The sequence below is a fragment of the Neopsephotus bourkii genome, unplaced genomic scaffold (assembly GCF_033783945.1).
Source record: "Neopsephotus bourkii isolate Nb327-2 ecotype Australia unplaced genomic scaffold, CSIRO-AGI_Nbou_v1 NB_1760, whole genome shotgun sequence".
NCBI classification, from domain to species: Eukaryota; Metazoa; Chordata; class Aves; order Psittaciformes; family Psittacidae; genus Neopsephotus; species Neopsephotus bourkii.
Window position 1 is genome coordinate 2,726,193 of NW_026902234.1, and position 20,065 is coordinate 2,746,257.

General features: G+C 40.8%; 1 protein-coding gene across 19 annotated transcripts in view; it reads right to left on the reverse strand.

The window, feature by feature from the left end:
• The window catches only part of INPP4A (inositol polyphosphate-4-phosphatase type I A), a 122,267-nt gene that overhangs the window by 44,097 nt on the left and 58,105 nt on the right, over positions 1-20,065 (reverse strand). For all 19 annotated transcript variants that reach the window (XM_061377904.1, XM_061377908.1, XM_061377905.1 and 16 more), the window contains 3 exons: positions 3,848-3,905; positions 1,254-1,472; positions 385-429 (listed from right to left, as the gene is read on the reverse strand). In XM_061377904.1, coding sequence (XP_061233888.1) covers positions 385-429; positions 1,254-1,359 — 151 coding nt within the window. In that variant the 5' untranslated portion in view covers positions 1,360-1,472; positions 3,848-3,905. The remainder of the gene's footprint in view (positions 1-384; positions 430-1,253; positions 1,473-3,847; positions 3,906-20,065) is intronic.

Consider the following 20,065-nt stretch of genomic DNA (forward strand, 5'->3'; position numbering starts at 1 on the left):
TGCATGTTGAATTATCCCTTGATAACAAAGGCTGCAGGAAAATGGCTGATATACTGAGATACTTTCTGAAGTGCTGCTATACTGAGACTGAAGACAGCTTCACAGTACCTTTACTTAAACAAACCAAACATTTAAACATCACATTCATATAGCAAATATTTTAAATTTTATAGGACAGATGTTTTAACTACAGACTTCCAAGAACTGCTGGCTGCTTATCAAAACATACTGTTCAGGCAGCAAGGAAACTGTACCCCATTCCCATAAAAATCAAAGTTTCAATCCTTACTATATGAAAAGCGCTTCAAAATCAACAACTACAAAACCACACACATACTCAATAGCATGTATCATCAAAATTAGCATAAAAATCACTAGACCTACCTAAACTGAACTCTAAAATCGGCTCATCTGGATCCTGAATGTTTCCTGTAAATCAGAAAAATTAACACAAGATTAACCAAACACTGGTGTCATGTGAATCCTTTCCTGAAGTTGCAGTCATGCAGCGAAAGAAATTTGATTTTATAGGAAAAAAAATTGTATTTTTAACTGAATGAGCCATGACTGGTATTTAAAATACTTATTAGCTTATCTTTGGTATTTAAAAATTATCTGAGAAACCCGAGATGATCTCATTTTACAAAACATGTTAAAATACATAGAACTATTCATTTGGAATATGGGAATATAACATGCTGAAGGTCAGTAAAAAACAACAGGATTAAAGCCACTTACTGCCTGAGCCACAATTTACTCCAAATTACTAAATCAGCTACATCTCCTCTGTGATCAGGAAATAGGGAAAAGATTGAAAGTACCTGTTTCTCTCACTAATCAATGAAGGCCTCTGGGGGTTACAAATCCTAATTTACTCACCATAAAAGGGAGACAATTCTCAGTTCCCTCAACTCTCTTGAAAGTTTTATACAATGTCGGACAAGGAGGTTGCCAAGACTCCTCCTAGACCTTGGCATTCTTTCACTGTTTTGTCTTCCTGTTTCTTATTTTTGACTGATAAACATAACTGCACAAAATCTACTTTATTTCCTTTTTCTCTCCTCTCTCAAATTTTAATGTTTTGTCTATTTTTAAAATGGTAATTTTAAGATTTTTTAATTTTTTTATTATAATTCCCTCCAGCTAACCAACCATACCTAAATCTTCAGGGTTTAAAAGAAAAAACCCAACGTTAGTACAGGGTAGAATTCTGAAAGGAGCAACAGAGCAATAGCTGACAAGAAGGCACATACCTGCCAGAGAAAGGCCTAGCATTTCAGAGGTGACATCAATGGTGGAGGCCCGCTGCACAGTGCGGGATTTTGCACCATGGCGGGGACTGTGTTCTCTTGCTGTCATTTTGTCATGAAGAACCCTTCTTTTCTTGCCGCTTGGCTTTACTGATGTTTGTCTTACAGAGTAGCAGAGTGCAGCAGGCTGTCTCCAATTGCTATTCCTCTGACATTACCACGCTAAGCAATAAAGAGAGGAAAAACCATGCCAAAATTTTAGGCCTCTATCAGCTACTGGTTTTCTAACAGCAGCAAACCTAGGGCCATAAAATTGCCTCAGGTCATTGAAATAAAATGCTCAAGGCAGATTAAATGCACAGTAACTCAATTTGCATGAGCCGTACATCTGTAGCATTTTACTGCAAATTGTTGAAGACTGTACCACATACAAGAAAGGCTCTTCTGTCAGAGAATGGGGGTTGAGAGACTCGTTAACAGACCAGCTGCTCTTCTCCTTTGTCTAAGTTATTAAACCATCCTTAATGAAGTTTCCTGGTTTTCATAATCCCCAGGGAACACAAGTAAATTCATCAGATGGGGCCTCTGTCTGCAGAGGTAGGACAAGGGATAAGGACAAAGGGACAATGGGTCAGCAGAATGCAGAACAAAAGGGCAGGAAATGTTGTTAGTGTCCACACACTGTGTTGTTCCAGGCTCTACTGCCATGTAGGGATGTTGAAAACTGTAAATAAAACCTACTGGGTTAGAACAAGGCTGAAATTCTGGGATGGTGATGGAAAGTAAAAAGGGATGCCTGCTGATGTGGCACATGGCAGTGGCTGTGATTTTCCTTCACCCTAAACTTTACTGCTTTACAGGCATACATAACAGCTGCTCTTCCCTTCACAATTCCTATAAAGCGAAATGTTATGGTAGCAAAGAAACACAAAGCGTATAGCATATTTTATTACATTGTTATATATGGTGCTTTTGGTTTGGCTGATAATTTTGAATGCTCCTTCTGACAGCCACACTAGCATTGCAGTTACGGAACTTTAGTATTCATTTCATACTATTATGACAAACTCCATAATAAAATCTGATAAAACTGAAAGGTAGCAATACAGTGACTAGTACCTTCACAGGAGCCCCTCATTTATTTTACAATATTTGAACCATGCTGCATAATGGGAGCATACTTCTTTTCCTTTCAGGTTGATGGACCTAACAATGGGCAAGATGCATTCTAATTAAATAAAGCACCTAGCTTTTATTTGTGTTTAAAATGGGTGTTTCAAAACTGAAGCCCTTCAAAGGACCACTCAAACTGCCTAACTTAAGTCTCTGAATTGAACTAGTCAGTATCTCCCTCTGGAGGATTTGAAAAGAATCTTCCTCTCTCCACAGGAACTCAAGCATCTTCTTAACTAGCACTGGTTCACTGGACATCTGAAATTCAGATGCAAATTACACACCCCTGACAACTGAACTAAACACAACCCTGGTCATCTACATGAGTTTAGGAATGAGATTTAAATGTCAAGCTCATTGCAGGGAGGAAGGAATTTCAGCTGCGTCCACTAGATAGGTCAGTCTGTTGCCAGTCAGAACAAATAATTTGCCGTGGTGATTCAACTCAGCTCTATACAGTATAATGTCATAAGCCACTTCCAAATAGGAAAAGAGAGAACTCTTGAGTGGAAGAAGCAGAAATTGACAGCTCTGAACATCCCATCCCTAAAAGCTTTGAAACTCAGTGACAGCATACAAAACAACACTCTTCTTACAGATATAATTAATGACAGACAAAAATTAAAGCAGGCAGTTTTCCAATTCATACATAATCACAGAACAGCTCAGCTTGGAAGGGATCTCTGGAGTTCATCTCATCCAAGCCCCCTGCTCAAAAGCAGCATCACCTTGAGCAAGTTGCTTAGGACTGTGTCCAGTTGATTTTAGACACTGGCTGTAATGCCTCTGGCCAACCAGGCTGTTCCAAAGTTCAATCTCTCTCAAGTGGTTAAATGGCTAGTGAGCCACTGGTCTTTCACAAATAGTACTGAATGTCCTAAGATCTGGTCAAATAAAACTTCCATCAAAATTATTTGCCAGTTTCCAAGTCTTCCCATTCTCCTAATTATTTTTTCTTCTTTCAGCAGTTGGTATTCCTTGGCTTGTTCTTTAGGTAATGTAGTGTTTCATGGTTTGCAAGCCCATTAAACCTAACCTAATAAAACAGAAGACTAATGAAACAGAATACCTACAAAATGTGCATTCAGAAATTTAGATAGGAAGCATAGCTCTTTCTCCCAAATCCTACAGATACTTTAATTGAAGAATAAAGAACTAACAGTTCACAGAGGTACAGGTCAGAGAGCAGTTAGGTTAAAGAGTCCATATGTTTTTCGACTAAAATGTCTGTAGTTGCTGACAACCTTAAAAAAGGCAAATCCTTGAGAAGTTGTTAACATAGGGTTATTTGCTTTGAAGCTATTTCTATTTAAGTATTACTAAGCATAATAAATTTTCAAGGCTAAACTCACAACTATTCATTTAAATTGCAATATTAATTTCTTGCCTAATGATAATTTTCAGCTTACACTGATCATACTTACAGAGGGCTCTTTTCCTCATGTGTGGAGGGTCTTTGTGTATCATCAGTTAAGTCCACATCTAAAAAAATCAACAAAATAATCAGCATAAATAATAGATATTTTCATACAGCATAAATCACAACAAACAGGCAAGGTTCTTAGATTAACTGTAAATTTAACTTCTGATTAACAGCTCTCACATTAATGTTTACTGAAAATGAAAAATCAAAAAGAGTATGATCCTCTGCTGAACCTCACTAATCATAGCAATAGCCAGTCATACCAGGAGCACAAAGAAGTAAGGTTATGCTAAAAAGGTCTTCAGGTCAGCATTTGGTGAGTGGCTAGAATAGCTGTAAGAAACATACGTTAACATGCTTACTGAAAGGCTTGGTTCTATTAAGAATCATAGAATCAGAATAGTTAGGGTTGGAAAGGACCCCAAGATCATCAAGTTCCAACCCCCCTGCCATGGGCAGGGACACCTCCCACTAAACCATATCACACAAGGCCTCATCCAACCTAGCCTTGAACACTGCCAGAGATGAAGCATTCACAACCTCCCTGGACAACCCATTCCAGTGCCTCACCACCCTAACAGGAAAGAATTTCCTCCTTGTATCCAATCTAAACTTCCCCTGTTTAAGTTTTAACCCATTACCCCTTGTCCTATCACTACAGTCCCTATATGTCCCTACCACCCCAGCATCCCTATATGCCCCATTCAGATACTGGAAGGCTGCTATGAGGTCTCTACGCAGCCATCTCTTCTCTTCATACAGGAGGTGCTCCAGTCCCCTGATCATTCTTGTGGCCCTCCTCTGGACTTGTTCCAACAGTTCCATGTCCTTTTGATGTTGAGGACACCAGAACTGCACACAATGCTGCAAGTGAGTCTCATGAGAGCAGAATAAAGGAGCAGGATCACCTCCTTCGACCTGCTGGTCACACTCCTTTTGATGCAGCCCAGGATACCGTTGGCTTTCTGGGCTGCAAGCGCACACTGAAGCCAGCTCATGTTCATTTTCTCATCGACCAGCACCCCCAAGTCCTTCTCCCCAGGGCTGCTCTGAATCTCTTCTCTGCCCAGCCTGTAGCTGTGCCTGGTATTGCTCCGACCCAGGTGTAGGACCTTGCACTTGGCATGGTTAAACTCCATCAGGTTGGCATCAGCCCACCTCACAAGCGTGTCAAGGTCCCTCTGGATGGCATTCCTTCCCTCCAGTGTATCAACTGAACCACACAGCTTGGTGTCATCGGCAAACTTGCTGGGGGTGCACTCAATCCCACTGTCCATGTCAGCGACGAAGATGTTAAACAAGACCAGTCCCAACACTGATCCCTGAGGGACACCACTCGTAACTGGTCTCCAGCTGGACATTAAGCCATTGAAGAAAAAGGAATGTATATGATATCTCGAGTGTGAGACTTGTTACTATGCTTTCTTTTCTACAGTGAAACGCACAAAATTTTGCTGCTTGGAAGAGTCAGGAGAAAAGATCCTGTGTCAAATCACAGAAGTCCAAGAGATGAAGATGTAGGGCTTTCTCTCCATTGAGTGAAATTACTACGCGAGGTAGGCTTCTCTGAACAGCTACCAATAATCACACAGGAAAAGTGAATTATTTTTAAATCTACTATGGGTTAACTGAAGGTTTGGAATTGCTAGTAGTACCATCTCATTCAAGTACATACACATTAATAGGATACACCTTTTAAGACCTCCCATGTATGCCATACTACAATAAAGAGATGGGGAAGTCCAGTCTGAGCTTTTTAATTTAATCAGCAGCCCTACCAATTACCCAAGACTACTTAAGAACATAGGTACAAGCTCTTATCACTTATAGAAAGGTCTTTTATCTCACCTAAACTGCACAGGAGGCAGGTATCTGATTTCAGCTCACTGCCCAGGGTCTCTACATAGTCAATGGTGAGACACAGGCACTTCCAGAGAATGAGTCACTGTTTTCCAAGGTAGGTGGAATGAATCACCACAAGAAAGTACCTCTCCTCCTCTCTCTAACTATAGAAAGCATTTAGGTGATTAGGTTAGGCCTGATGCTGCAGCTGGGCAAACTGGATCCCTCACACAGTTGTGACATCTCAGGCAGGGGTGACTTCCCCCTGTTCACTGCATAGACTGACATGACCCAACCAACAAGTGCTCTGACTACTTTCTTGAATTACAACCATTTCAACAATTACAACTTTATAATAGGTGGAGGTAGGATTCCTACCAAAAGAAAGGTAATATTAACATACCAGATAGCTCCCTTAGATGGTACCAAATACCGGTTCCAGTTCCACAGACAGAGATCTCAAAGGCTGATGTAATTCATGTCCCAGCAAACCCTATCCTGAAGATGGAATGATACATTGACACATAGTCTTCAGCTTTGCCCTTACTAATCCTGCAGACAGTGGACGTTGGCAACGTTTGCAACTTTGCACTTCATGAAGTTTTGCTGCAAGCCCAGTTTTCAACTGTGGCTTCAACTGAAGTATGAAAAGCTGCTGTTGACCCCCAATGGTCGCTTTCATTGTGCAGAAAAGGCTTCTGAACAAGACTGCCTTCTATTATGTAAACATTTATTGGGTGCTCTATTAGCACAAAAGCTAATAATCAGAAGAAAAGGTCTTCATCAGATGCCACTTCTGGCATGCTGCCTTCAGTTCTGGCGGTTGGCCATGTGAAGCAAATGTCACTGCTCAGCTGCATGGCCTCACGTCCTACAGGCCTGAAAGTTTCAGATATTTGGTCTCACTCCGACTGCTTAGAACATCTCAAGCAAACACGATTATCATCGTGGCCCCAAAATAATCCCTTAATGATTAGGTTGTATATAAGTACCAGCTAATATTCTCCTTATCTCTGTTCTCTTTGGTCTGTTCCCTTCTTGGAAAAAAAAAAGTTTCCTACCAAACTACTCCTTGAAACAAACATGTCAAGTGAGATCAAACCTTTTTTCACCTCAACACCCACTTTTCTGACACTCATTTTACAACCGTAAGAAATGAGATTTTTCCAATTCACACATCAATAAGCAGGAAAAAGAGGCTACTCCAATTATAGACTAAATCAAAGTCTACTTTAAGACTTTCTTATCACCACACTGCTCTGGGCTCATAGCATTTGATCCAGCGAAGAGGCATGCCAAAGCAGAAAATGCCACGGCAGCAGAATACTAAATGTTACTGATACATCTACATGAAGAGAGTAAGAGAGTGTGGCAGCCTCTTTAATGCTTCTTTTAAAATGGGGATACAATACTACTGCAAGTTCACCATCACCTCCAAGAGGGAGTGGAAAAAGTAGTTGTGAGATACTTACTGAATGGCAGTTAGTTTTACCACCCTCAGGACTCACTGGACTGTAAGGTTCACTCTCTGAACCTTATAAATTTTACCTCCAACCACAGAAAGCCTCTGTAGTGAAACAAGATTCGCCATGTTGGCTCAAGACCAATCTTCCAGCAGTTCCAGCATTCCATCTCCAACAGCAATTTCAAAGAAGATGCAAGGAACTTTATTAAACATGCTTTAGGGTCTTAAGTGAATGTCTGGATCAATCCTATCACTCATGGCTGAAGAGGCAGCTCAAGGGCAGAACATCAGCTCAAAGGACTTAGGTTCCAGAGAAAGCCTGCTAAGACTGACACCAATTAAGAGCTTTCTTCTTTTTTCACAGTGTCAGAAGCACTTCACTTTTCTGCCTCATTTAATGAGAGACTGAATGTCCTGAATCTCACACAGATCACAACAGCAGCAAAGCTCAGAGCCATGAGCTTGACACTGCCCTGGTTTAACCCCAGCAGGCAACCAAGCCCCATAGAGCTGCTCGCTCACTCCCCCCTGGTGGGATGGAGGAGAAAATCGGACTGGTAAAAGTGAGAAAACACATGGCTTGTGATAAAAGTCAGTTTAATAGGTAAAGCAAAGCAAGGAATTAATTCACCACTTCCCATCAGCAAGCAGGAGTTCAGCCACCTCCAGGAAAGCAGGGCTCTGTCACGCTTAACAGTTACTTGGAAAGACAAATGTCATCATTCTGAATGTCCCCTGCTTCCTTCTTCTTCCCCCAGCTGTATGTGCTGAGCATGACGCCACATGGTGTGGGAAATCCCTTTGGTCCTTGGGTCAGCTGTCCTGGCTCTGTCCCCTCCCAGCTCCTTGTGTACCAGCAGCCTACTCACTGGTGGGATGGTGTGAAGAGCAGAAAAGACCTTGGCTCTGTGTAACACTGCTCAGCAATAATGGAAACATCCCTGTGTCATCAGTGCTGGGTTCAGCCCTTAATTAACTCTATCCCAGTCAAAACGAGCATAACTACCTTGAGTAAGATTCTTCCCTCCCTCCAGACTCATGGGGACAGCAACACAGGCTGTGTTTACTGCAGATCCATAGGCTGACAGCAAAGTTTCACTCCAGTCACTCCATGATCTAGGACATATCCCTTACCATGCCATTTGGGAAGTCAGAAGCAAGTGGTGCCAGCATCCAATACAGATCTTTGCCTCCCACTGAAACTACTTCCCCTCCAAAAACATACTTGGACGGGTGTTAGTCTGTCAGCAAAGAGCCTGTATTTTCCCCTCTCAGTCTACCCCTTAAGTTTCCCTCTCCCAAGGACCATAATCTTGATTACAAAGGACAAAAAAATAAGTTTGCTCTAAAGAGCCTTCTTGGCACTCTCCAAAGCCCTCCTGAGTATCCTGAGCAAGTGGGTAACCTCAGCAAGAACAGGGAAAAGTCTTCCACAAGAAAACGAAATAAGCTGCTGCAAGACACAATGAATGTATTTGTGCAGCATGGAAATATCCAAATGCAACCTTTCAGTGATATTTAGATAAAAGGTCATTTCAGCAGCAGAAGGTAGCTTGCTTTCTCTTTGCTTTCCTGTCTACCCTTTCCCTTACAGAAAAACGTGTAAGTCACACTTTGTTTTTTTTAATCCTTTCCTGCTATGAATTTTAGCAAACTCAATTAAGCTAAAAACCTAATTTTATCTCTTTAATACATTTGAGTACTTTTAATAGAAAATGGTAATTTAGGCCACTTAGTTCTTTGTGCAAATTAAGACTATTTGTCTATATTCACAACTGAAATAGAATTAGCATTCTTTACTTAATGAGACATTGTTTTAAATTCATTTGTCATCACAACACTTCTATTTCTCCTGTACTCCTCCTATGAGTGCAAAAATATGTACACCCACAGGTGGAAGCAAGCATTTGTAACACACACATTTGCTGACTAAAAAGGAAAATGCACAGCTCTGTTTCACTTTGTAGAACAGCTTTTATCAAGCTGAGCACAACACAGTGCCGTGGAAAATGAGAGCAGTTTGAAGTCCAACCCTCTCAGCCTCCTCTGTTGTTTTACCAACAGAAACTGAAACAGTTTACAAATGGTCTTTATCCTCGATTAATCTTTACCATCTGCACAAGAAACATGCTGGGTACACTGAGGTGAAGTTTCCTGTGCATGGGTTAACTTTCCTCATGACCTGAGGTTCTCACACTGCCTGTACAGACATGGAAAAGCCCATGAGGGCAGGGGACATATTTTCTGTTGAGGACTTTGGACTGGAAACACATTTCTGAATTTGATGGCCGTTTGAACACAGTCCTACAGCCTGCTTCTTGTCAAGCAGTCTTTCATCATAACCATGATGCTCACAGTGCAGAAAGAGCATTGCTCGAACCAGAAAAACAAAGAGCTTAACCCTATCTCTGAGCTCCTCTTGCTGCAGGAAGGGCTGGGGTAGAGGAACAAAGGTAGAAAAAAAAACAAAAACCGACAAAAAACCCCAAACAGTTTGTGATCTGAAATGGAGATGACCTAGGCACACGTACTGTGGTTGGTTACAGACAGATGGCAGTAAAATATCCTGCGACATACAGGCAATGAGAGAATGGGACCACAGAAGACACAGAGGGATAAAAGCACGGAATAATTTCAGGTTCACTACATCTGTCATCAGAAGCTTGGTTTACAACAAAAAGCCTAGGGAATTAGTGGAATCACAGGCTACTGTCAGTACTGCCCTCTAAGTGTTTGATGGGATCACAATGCTCCAGAACCATTGTGCCTCACCTGTGCAACAGGACTGTGCTCCAGGGTCACAGTCTAAACATTTGTTTACTTTCCTGACACTACACTTCCCACACAGAAGGAATGTTCCATTGTGTCACAGGCACAATGGGAAAATCTCCCAAGCACTCTTCATTTTTATGTGGCACTGGTCTGGCTTGCTCTGATTTATATATATTTAAAAATATGGAACAGCATCCAAGGACGAGTGAGAAATGAGTGAATTCTTTCTCTAACGTATGTGTTTCCAACAAGACGTAACTGACTCAGAAAATGAAACTGTGTCAAGTATTTAGAAAATGTAAAATAAATATTACCATGATTTAGCAGCACAGCAAAACCAAAGTCTTACACTATAATATAAACTTGCTTAAAAAGATGCATATTTCTCCATCATTTTGTATTCCTGAACTGTGTTTTGTGTGTGTATTCCTGATCTATATATTTCTTGTTCTTATACAGTGCATGCTTAGGCTATGTCTAATGGCCACAAAACCAGATGTCTTTTCAAAAGAAATAATTATTTTTTGGTTCCAGATATCTGATTCCTTTGTGCTGTTTTCATTTTTAATTCCTAGAAAATAAAATGATCTGTGTGTTTACCCTGATCTTTCTAATCAATGGGAGAGGGGGTTGTTGCAGGCCAAGATGATGACTGCAAGGCTCTTTCCTGGATTGCTTTCTGGAGTTATGTAAACAAGTGGTGGGATGCTGGCAGCATAAGAATCCAGCACCACACAGGGCAACAATAGTCTATGCTTCCCACTGCTCCCATTTCAATGCCTTGGTGGGACAACTGTCCCAGTGAAAGGAATCCTTTTTCATGCCCGTCCTACCATGTGAGTTAACAGTAACATCACCCTGTAAGATACAATGGGGGTGTGTATGCCTGTATGTGCTGCACCAGTGTTTTGCCAGTTTCTGAAAGTGTCTTCCTTGACAATCTTATTTAGACAGCATGAAGACCCCACTTTGCTGGCTCTGTCGAAGACTTCAAACCCATCCAGAAAACCCTGTCCAGATTCCTAGGATCTGGGCCAAAGATCCCCAACAGTTGGTTTGCTTTCTTGCCCAAGTTGTGAGGAGAAACTGTGGAGTTTCACAAAAGGTTCTCCACCAGCAAGAAAAAGGGCAGATGCGAGCCGAGATGACAGCCAAAAGGGAGTACGGCTGCTGGGTTTGAGGAAGGATGAATTGCTAAGCTGCTTCTCAAGAAGTGGTAGGACACAAGAGTAAACAGAGCAAAAGATTTTGCTCATCACCTACCAGCCACCAGCTATGCCTCAAGACAGACACTGAAAGAAGAAATAAAACTATTTCTGAGCAGGTCTTGAGCAAGATGCAGGCTTTATATACTCAAAAACATTTATACATTCAAAAATTCAGGAGCACAAGCACTGGGAAGGAGCAAGAGCAGACTCAGTGATGACTAAAGGGACTGTTACCCTGTGTTTGCATTGCCCAATGCAGCAGGTGCACTCTGGGTCGATGGATGCACATCTGCTGTCCCAGTTCTTCCCTGCACCCGATACCCCTGCCCCACATGCACACACAAATACATATACACTCCCTCTGTCCTTTAAGAGACACTTACAGCAGCTGTATTCTGATCAAGGCCAACAAGAAAGGGAAGTGGGAAATCAAGTGACAGTGTCTGAGATACACCAATTTGCCCAAGTGCTTCTGCTATAGGCAAGGAACTGCTGCAGACACCTCTCTTTCAGAAAAAGAAGACACAATTTCATTTCCCAACAAAGCCAGAAAACATTAAAAAGTAATTTTTCACAGTGTCACCATCTGTCCATTGCAGGTCATAAGGAAGACCATGACTGATGCTCTTCAGAAAAAACAGGTTAAGAGTTCAAGGAAACCAACATTTCTATAGTTCAACAACGATGGTTTTATTTTAGTGGCTAAGCTGATGAGAATTATCAGCAGCAGACAGTACATCTATAATTTAGATAAGAAAAAAGAAATAGGAATATGTAAGCAAGGCCTTATGAAACAGTTCATAGAGAGCTGTAATGGGTCCACGTGCCAATTATCTCTGCTGATCAACATATCTGCCTAGTGTTTTTAACAAGGAATAAACTTAATCGTGAGAGAAGGTACATTTCACCACACTTGTACAAAGCAAAGTCCACATGAAGTATAAACGGAACTGCTGCTAATAGGACCTGACAATCACAGAATCATAGAATGGTTAGGGCTGGAAAGGACCTTAAGATCACCTAGTTCCAACCTCCCTGCCATGAGCAGGGACATCTCACTCAAGACCATATCATTCAAGACTGTACAACCTGGCCTCGAACACTGACAGGGATGGAGCATTTACCACTTCTTTGGGCAACCTGTTGCACTGCCTCAGAACCCTCACAGTAAACAACTTCCTTATACCTATCCTGAACCTCTGCTGTTTAAGCTTAAGCCCATTACCCCTTGTCCTACCACTACAGCATCATTTATCAAACGGATCCTTAACTTGTAGCAGAACTACTGAAACACAGCCACGCAAGAAAGATTAAAGTATTGACAGACATGGGTCATTTGAAAACATACTGGAAAATACATTGAAACTTGTCATATTTGAATGCTGAATTTAAAAGACCTAAATCAGTGGCATAAAATTGGAATAAATAAAGTACACAACCAACAAAAAATAGATCGTAAGTGTCTCACGTGTCTTTGAAGTGACCTCATAAGAGGAAATAAGGCCAAATATGTCTGAACTTTTTATACGAATTTGATTATAAATCATTCTCCAATGCACAATTGGCAGCTATTTAAATATTGTATTTCAACAACTATCCTCTACTTGTGAAAATTCAAATGAAGTTCCCCAGCTTTGACCCTCAGCCTCACTGAAATCCTATATTCTTTGTTGCGGTGTGATTGAAGAAAGGAGCTATCACAAAATAAATGTCTTGCAGCGGGTATTATGATCCTAGATCTAAGACATAAAAGACAAAGATAAAATAAACTTTGGAAAGAGTAACTAAAGGTGTTTCTACTACTCTGATTGGTTTAATGTGTAAAATGAGATGATAAATGAACATTTGTGGACAAAAAAAGAATAATATTGTGAGTACTTACTTAGAAGGTTTATTACTCCTTAGTCTAACGTATTACAGGTTAAAGGGGCCTGTTCAGACAGAAAAGGTAGCAACTACTTGTGTAGCTGTGGGTGCAACATTTTATTCCACTATAACAATATTGTTTTCTTTCACTCTCATCTGCTAACAGACCAAATGCAGCAAACATTTCAGTCCAAAATCCAGAGAAAAATTAAGATTCCTATAGGGCATGGCCATGGATTTCTGGAGTTCAGGGCTTTTAAAAACAGTTTTCAAATAGCTGCAACTACAATCTACTGGTTTGTCTGTACTGTACTAATAGTGATCAGTCTTTAGAACTGACAGAGTTCAGTGGGCTTCAAAAGCTTATTTTCAAGAATAACAACTGCTGCAGGGATGGTAGCAACAATCACAAAAAGCTATAAATGCTATGCAAGGCCAAAGGGCATATATTAGTGCTGAGTTCTTTGCAGCACTCAGGGCACAAAATTATGAGCTTAAATGTCAGTGTTTTGTCAGTTCTCCAAGCACTAGCATGCTTCATAAAACTGGTGTGTTACTACAGCCCAAGTTTATCTGAATCTCACTTTTTTAAAAAGCAAATTTTGCATGGGTATAGAAAAGGTTGAAAATGTGAAGGATGCATCCCAAATTACTTTCTGTTCTTAAAAGTTCATGACTAACTCACTCTCATGACTGATATATTTGACTCTCAATTTTTGCATGCTGAAGGCGAGCAACAGTGATGCCGACTTCTCCAGTTAACTCCTGGTGCCTCCCACCACCCCTTATCAGAAATTCATAAGCATGCTGCCTACCTCAGTAGTGAAACCTCCAAAGCAAGGCAGCAGAGATTATAATTATGTCCACGACTACCCATCTTGCTCTTCCAGCCCAGATGAGAACATGTACCTTCTTTTCAGGCACATGAGTTTACAGTCCACCATCTCATCAATGCCACTTTCAGCAACAGGTTAAGCTAAGATACTGAACTGCATCTCAGTGTGGGCACACATTTGTACACCCACTGCCTTCTGGCAAAATGGAGGGATCAAAAGCTAAATATGAAGACTGGGTTGGAGCAAAAATGTTACTCAAGCCTACAGGCCTCTATGACAACAGGCAGTGCTAGTTTGAGAAAAAGAGTATAATGAGCAATACTGGTATTTTGTGAGGCATCTCCAGGTTTGTACTCCTAGATTCAGCTCACAAGCACCCAGGAACTTTCTGAGCTGGGCATACACACCCAGACCTCCATATTTAATGGATGGTGGTAAGATGACAGCTAAAGTGTTACCAGAATTCATTATGGGCCCTTGCAGCACTGTTAACCTATAGTTCTGTAATACCATATTGCCAACACTAGTGACTGCTGGCCATAAGCCTTGTAGTGGATCTTGCAAACCCTGGGGACTTAGGCTTTTCAAGCTTGCTTTGCCTGAACTTTTCTCTATCTGCCTGTAACTTTGTTTTACCCTGCAATTAAACTTGGTTTAGTTGTAACAACAATTTTTCTAACTGCCCAGATGTCTGTGGCTAAATGGTTTTTACTTTTGTTTATCTTTGTATGGAACCATCCATCATTTTACAACTCTAACACAATAATGCAGTGTAGAAAAATACAGGCCTGGTATGATAGCAGAGACTTTAATAACTGGAGACACAGAATAGAGGGGAATACAAGCATAGGCTAAAGAAAGATCAGGTACAGAGTTGACAGAGACAGATCACCTATAGTTAACTAAAGAATTTAAGGCTTGAGGTAGACAAAATTTAATTTAGGGATAATAACAGAGCAAATAAATAGTATCTAACATGTATGTAAGGTACCACATTTAGTAAATTTGGATGTAACATTGAGCTGCAAACCAATGAAGAAAGAGCCAAGTTTAAAAGCTTGTTAGCAAGCATGTAAATGATCCCAAGTGAGTCCCAGAGTTAAGAAGAAGAAACTGTCAACATAGAATCAGAGAGTAGTTTGAGTTGGAAGGGACCTTCAAAGATCATCTAGTCCAAACCCCCTTGCATGAGTAGAGACACCTTCCACTAGACCAGGCTGCTCAAAACCCCGTCCAACCTGGCCTTGAACACTGCCAGGGATGGGACAGCCACAACTTCTCTGGGCAACCTGTGTCAGTGCCTCACTACTCTGACAGTAAAGAATTTCTTCCTAATACTTAATCTAAAGCTACCTTCTTTCACTGTAAAGACATTCCGTCTTGTCCTGTCACTATATGTCCTTGTGAAAAGGATCATCATGTACCTCCTATCAGCATCTAAGGTCCTTTAGATACTGACAATTGCTAAAACACCTCCACATCCCCACCACCAGCATGAAATCACCTCAGGACCTAAAGGAGCTGGGGAAGAGTGTGCATTACAGCACGATAAAGAGATAGACACTTTGTGTGTTCAACAATTTTAACTGTATTGTTATCTATTGAGACCTCCCCCTGTACAGAAGCATTCTTTCTTTTCCTGTAATTATTAGACTTCAGTGAGCAATGACTCCCGGATTAAACGGTAAATACCTTAATTATAATAGCAACAACTTCTTGCCTTTAGATATAAATTGTTTCATCTTTGCACATAAAAATATTTTGTGTGTAACAGCACAGATGTGGAATTTAGCGTCATTCTCCACTGCTTACTTGCACCAGCAGATGCTGTTGTCACCCAGTGTTTTAGGAGATAAATTTTCAAACAGTGGGGAGCACTACTTTTAGCATTTCCAGCTTTTTCAGGTCATGCAGAAATTAGACATTTAGACAATTTTTATAGACTAAAGATGCAAGAACAAGAGCTAGACATAACATTGTCAGGACAGTTTGTGATCACTGGGATAACATCTATGCTCCAAGCACAACTTGCTGAAGACATAAAAAGATCACCTGCCCACAGTGAATCACTGTGAATCAGAGACATCAGTGTAATGCATCTTTGTAAAACAGTTATTTTAAAACAGTAAATGTCATACAACTATTTTTTAAGTGTTTGAAGTGAAACAAGCTAGAACTATGTCAAAAATAAATGGAACATTATTAATCTCTCATATCTGATTTGAATCTTTTTGATTTGAAAACTCCCTGAAAATTTCCCAGTGGAAGAACCCTTTGGTACAAGCTAATTTAAAGCTACTGATCATAGGCTTGCTTTCCTCAGTCACTTCCCACCAACTTATTTGCATAGTTCATGGACAATTCCAAAACACTAACTTGAGCACTGAACAAACCAAACAGCAATGATTGCCAGGACTAATTCTTTTTTTTTTCCTTTTTTTTCTCATTTTATATTGTTTTCATCTGCTCAGAACTACACAAATTATTCACCTAAGATTCTACATTCTTCCATGTTTGGTCTGAATTTAGAAGTAAATTTTTATTCAGAAAGTGCGAGCAAAAGGCTTTCTGGGCATTCTCCAGTTCTAAAAAGGGAAAGTCTATTAATAACATCTTTATCCAATTAAGAAAAAAAACCACCCCATTTTTCAACGAATTAAATAAACCAAACTATAGCCGAAGCCCTACAGGGCAATACTGCTTTATAAGGTATACACTTCCAAAAAACCCAAACAAGCAATTTGCTAACCCAAATAAAATCAGAGTCTGGCATTACCTATGGGGAACAAAGGCAAGGACCACTGGTTGAAATGCAGGAGGCTAGCACTCAATCCAAGCCCTGCAGATCTTTTAATACTGAAGCAACAACAGTGTCACATTCCTATGAAAACTCAGGCTACTAAAGGGTGATGCAGGAACAGTGGTATTAGTGTGCATTCAGCAAGCACTTTGTTAACTGTTCCATTTTGAACAACTCTGAGGCCAAGTATCCAAGGGATGGCTCTGTGGTAACACAGCACTAGACTTTTAAGGAGAACTCCACATGCAACAAGCTATCAAATCACATCCTTATCATGGCTATGAAATTATTTGACTGTTAGACAACCTCAGGTATGCAGTTCACAATATAAACTCAAAGCCACAAAAATACTGTTTTCTACATTCCTGCTGTACTACAAGTTTTTGTATGACCTAAACCCCACAGGTAGTTTAGCTAATTTAAATGATGGGAACTGTAAAATCTAATCTTACAAATGGATGAGTGTTTTAGAGATCCAGAGGTGAGAAGGTAAAGAAGTTTGATGGTACAGTCAGGTAGAAGATGCGAAGTTTGTATATTTATCAACATTTCCATTTTAAAAGTATAACCACTGCACAAATGGGCAGTTTTGCTTGCAGTTAAGCTGGCACAAAGGCAAGTGTCAGAATCATAGAATAGTTAGGGTTGGAAAGGACCTTAAGATCATCTAGTTCCATCACCCCTGCCATGGGCAGGGGCACCTTTCACTAAACCATGGCTCTGTCCAACCTGGCCCTGAACACTGCCAGGGATGGAGCATTCACAACCTCCTTGGGCAACCCATTCCAGTGCCTCACCACACTCACAGTAAAGAATTTCCTCCTTATATTCGACCTAAACTTCCCCTGTTTTAATTTTAACCCGTTACCCCTTGCCCTATCACTACAGTCCCTAATGAAGAGTCCCTCCCCAGCATCCCTATAGGCCCCCTTCAGATACTGGAAGGCTGCTATGAGGTCTCCACGCAGCCTTCTCCAGGCTGAACAGCCCCAACTTTCTCAGCCTATCTTCATACGGGAGATGCTTCAGTCCCCTGATCATCCTCGTGGCCCTCCTCTGGACTTGTTCCAACAGTTCCATGTCCTTTTTATGTTGAGGACACCAGAACTGCACACAATACTCCAAGGGAGGCCTCACGAGAGCAGAGTAGAGGGGCAGGATCACCTCCTTTGACCTGCTGGTCACACTGCTTTTGATGCAGCCCAGGATACGCTGGCTTTCTGGACTGTGAGCGCACACTGTGGGCTCATGTTCATTTTCTCATCAACCATCATGAAACTACAGCTAGATCTTTTACAGCTGTGGATAAAATTACATTGTCTGGGAGTGGACGTCACTGACATCCAAATAACTAGTGTTAAAACATATTAATTTCCTTTCCTCCCAGTGACACCCCCCAGATCACTCCTCCATAAGTGAGTACAGATTTTGCAAACACTTAGAATCATAGAATAGTTAGGGTTGGAAAGGACCCCAAGATCATCAAGTTCCAACCCCCCTGCCATGGGCAGGGACACCTTGCTCTAAACCATATCACCCAAGGCCTTGTCCAACCTGGCCTTGAACACTGCCAGAGATGAAGCATTTACAACCTCCGTGGGCAACCTATTCCAGCGCGTCACTATCCTAACAGGAAAAAAATTCCTCCTTATATCCAATCTAAACTTCTCCTGTTTAAGTTTTAACCCATTACCCCTTGCCCTATCACTACAGTCCCTAATGAAGAGTCCCTCCCCAGCATCCCTATAGCCCCCCCTTCAGATACTGGAAGGCTGCTATGAGGTCTTCACGCAGCCTTCTCCAGGCTGAACAGCCCCAACTTTCTCAGCCTATCTTCATACGGGAGGTGCTCCAGTCCCCTGATCATTCTCGTGGCCCTCCTCTGGACTTGTTACAACAGTTCCATGTCCTTTTTATGTTGAGGACACCAAAACTGCACACAGTACTCCAAGTGATTTACCTAATGTGATCTGTCATATTATGAAAGCACTCTTCAGTTTGCTAAGATTAAAATCAGACTCTGGGAGTCAATAGTGAAAAAATCCTACAAATTTCTCTTCAGTTCTGGGAAAGCTGTGACAATGTAGTAATTGCTGTGTCTGTTTTTCAGGCACCTTTACAATGACAGTATTTTCAGCTCTCGTGTTCAGATTTCCCTTCCTGAACACTAATATAGAAAATTACCTCAGGACAGAAGATATCTTATTCCTTTTGTGCTATATGATTTCAAAGCCAAAACACTAAACTACAATATGCCAGTGCCATGTCTGTAGTGATGGATGCAGCTGGATATAGAAGGGATCTTTCCTATTCTGTGAGGCTCCTATTTAGCATATTGATTTTGTCTAGTCTAATGAAAGATGCTTTGTAATGGATGCCAAGTACTTATTGGTACTTACTAGTGCTCCTGGGGAAGGGGAAAAAGGACAATTTTTAAACACAACTCAGAAGAGCAGCTCCAGATGACTGGAGCTGTGCTGGGAAAGTTACAAGCTGCTTTAAGACTTAAAGAAAAATAATGAGATATCTTTTGTCTGTGCTTGCTTCTTCTCTTCATTGCAAAGCAAGATATCCAAGCTCTCAGTTACTATCTGCAGTACCACCAAATGCATTTCTCTGTAAAGCTGAATAATTATCAACAAACATATATGGTAAGATACAGTCACGGCCACTCATTCCCCATGATCTGGGCATCTTTTTTGTCCATGAGATCTATAACCAGTGCTCCCCAAATGACTTTTGCTCCAGCAGTGCCTTCCTGAAAAACCAGTCCTCAATAACTTTTTTCTTTCCATTTTTTATCTCTTTCCACATCAAATACTACCTGAAAGCATTGCTCTCCCAACTTTCCTTCTCAAAGAAATAAAAGACTGTGCCAGGGCTCTTTGACTTTATAACTATAGTTAACCCACCAAAGCGAATGGGTTAACACATATAACCCATTGTTTGTCTGAGGATAAAATGCACCAACAGGCACCATACAAAACAAAGCCGATTTGTCATATTTGTGAATGCAAAATAGAAAAGGCTTTCTTCCTGATATAGTATATGGATTTCAAAGCTGACTCATAGAGAAATGTCAGGGAAGTAAACCAGAAAGTACTAGAGTTTGTTATCCAGAAATTAAGTGCTACCTTTCAAGCTATTACTAAGTGTTACATATATCTGAAATTTTTACAAAATGCCTTTCTTTTTTCAGAATTTCTCTTCAACTGCCATTTAAGAATGCTCTTGAAGAGCTCGCCCTTAACTAGCAAAGAACTCATCTCTTTGACAGCACATTGCTTCACTTAGAATCTTTTGCATTATCTCCTACTTATTGTTCCGCTTTTTACCTACCTGTGATTTCTATAGCCTAGGAACTATAAAACATTAACAAACAAAAAACAGTGATAACTCTTTTCTTTCACTAACAATGAAAAAATCAAAA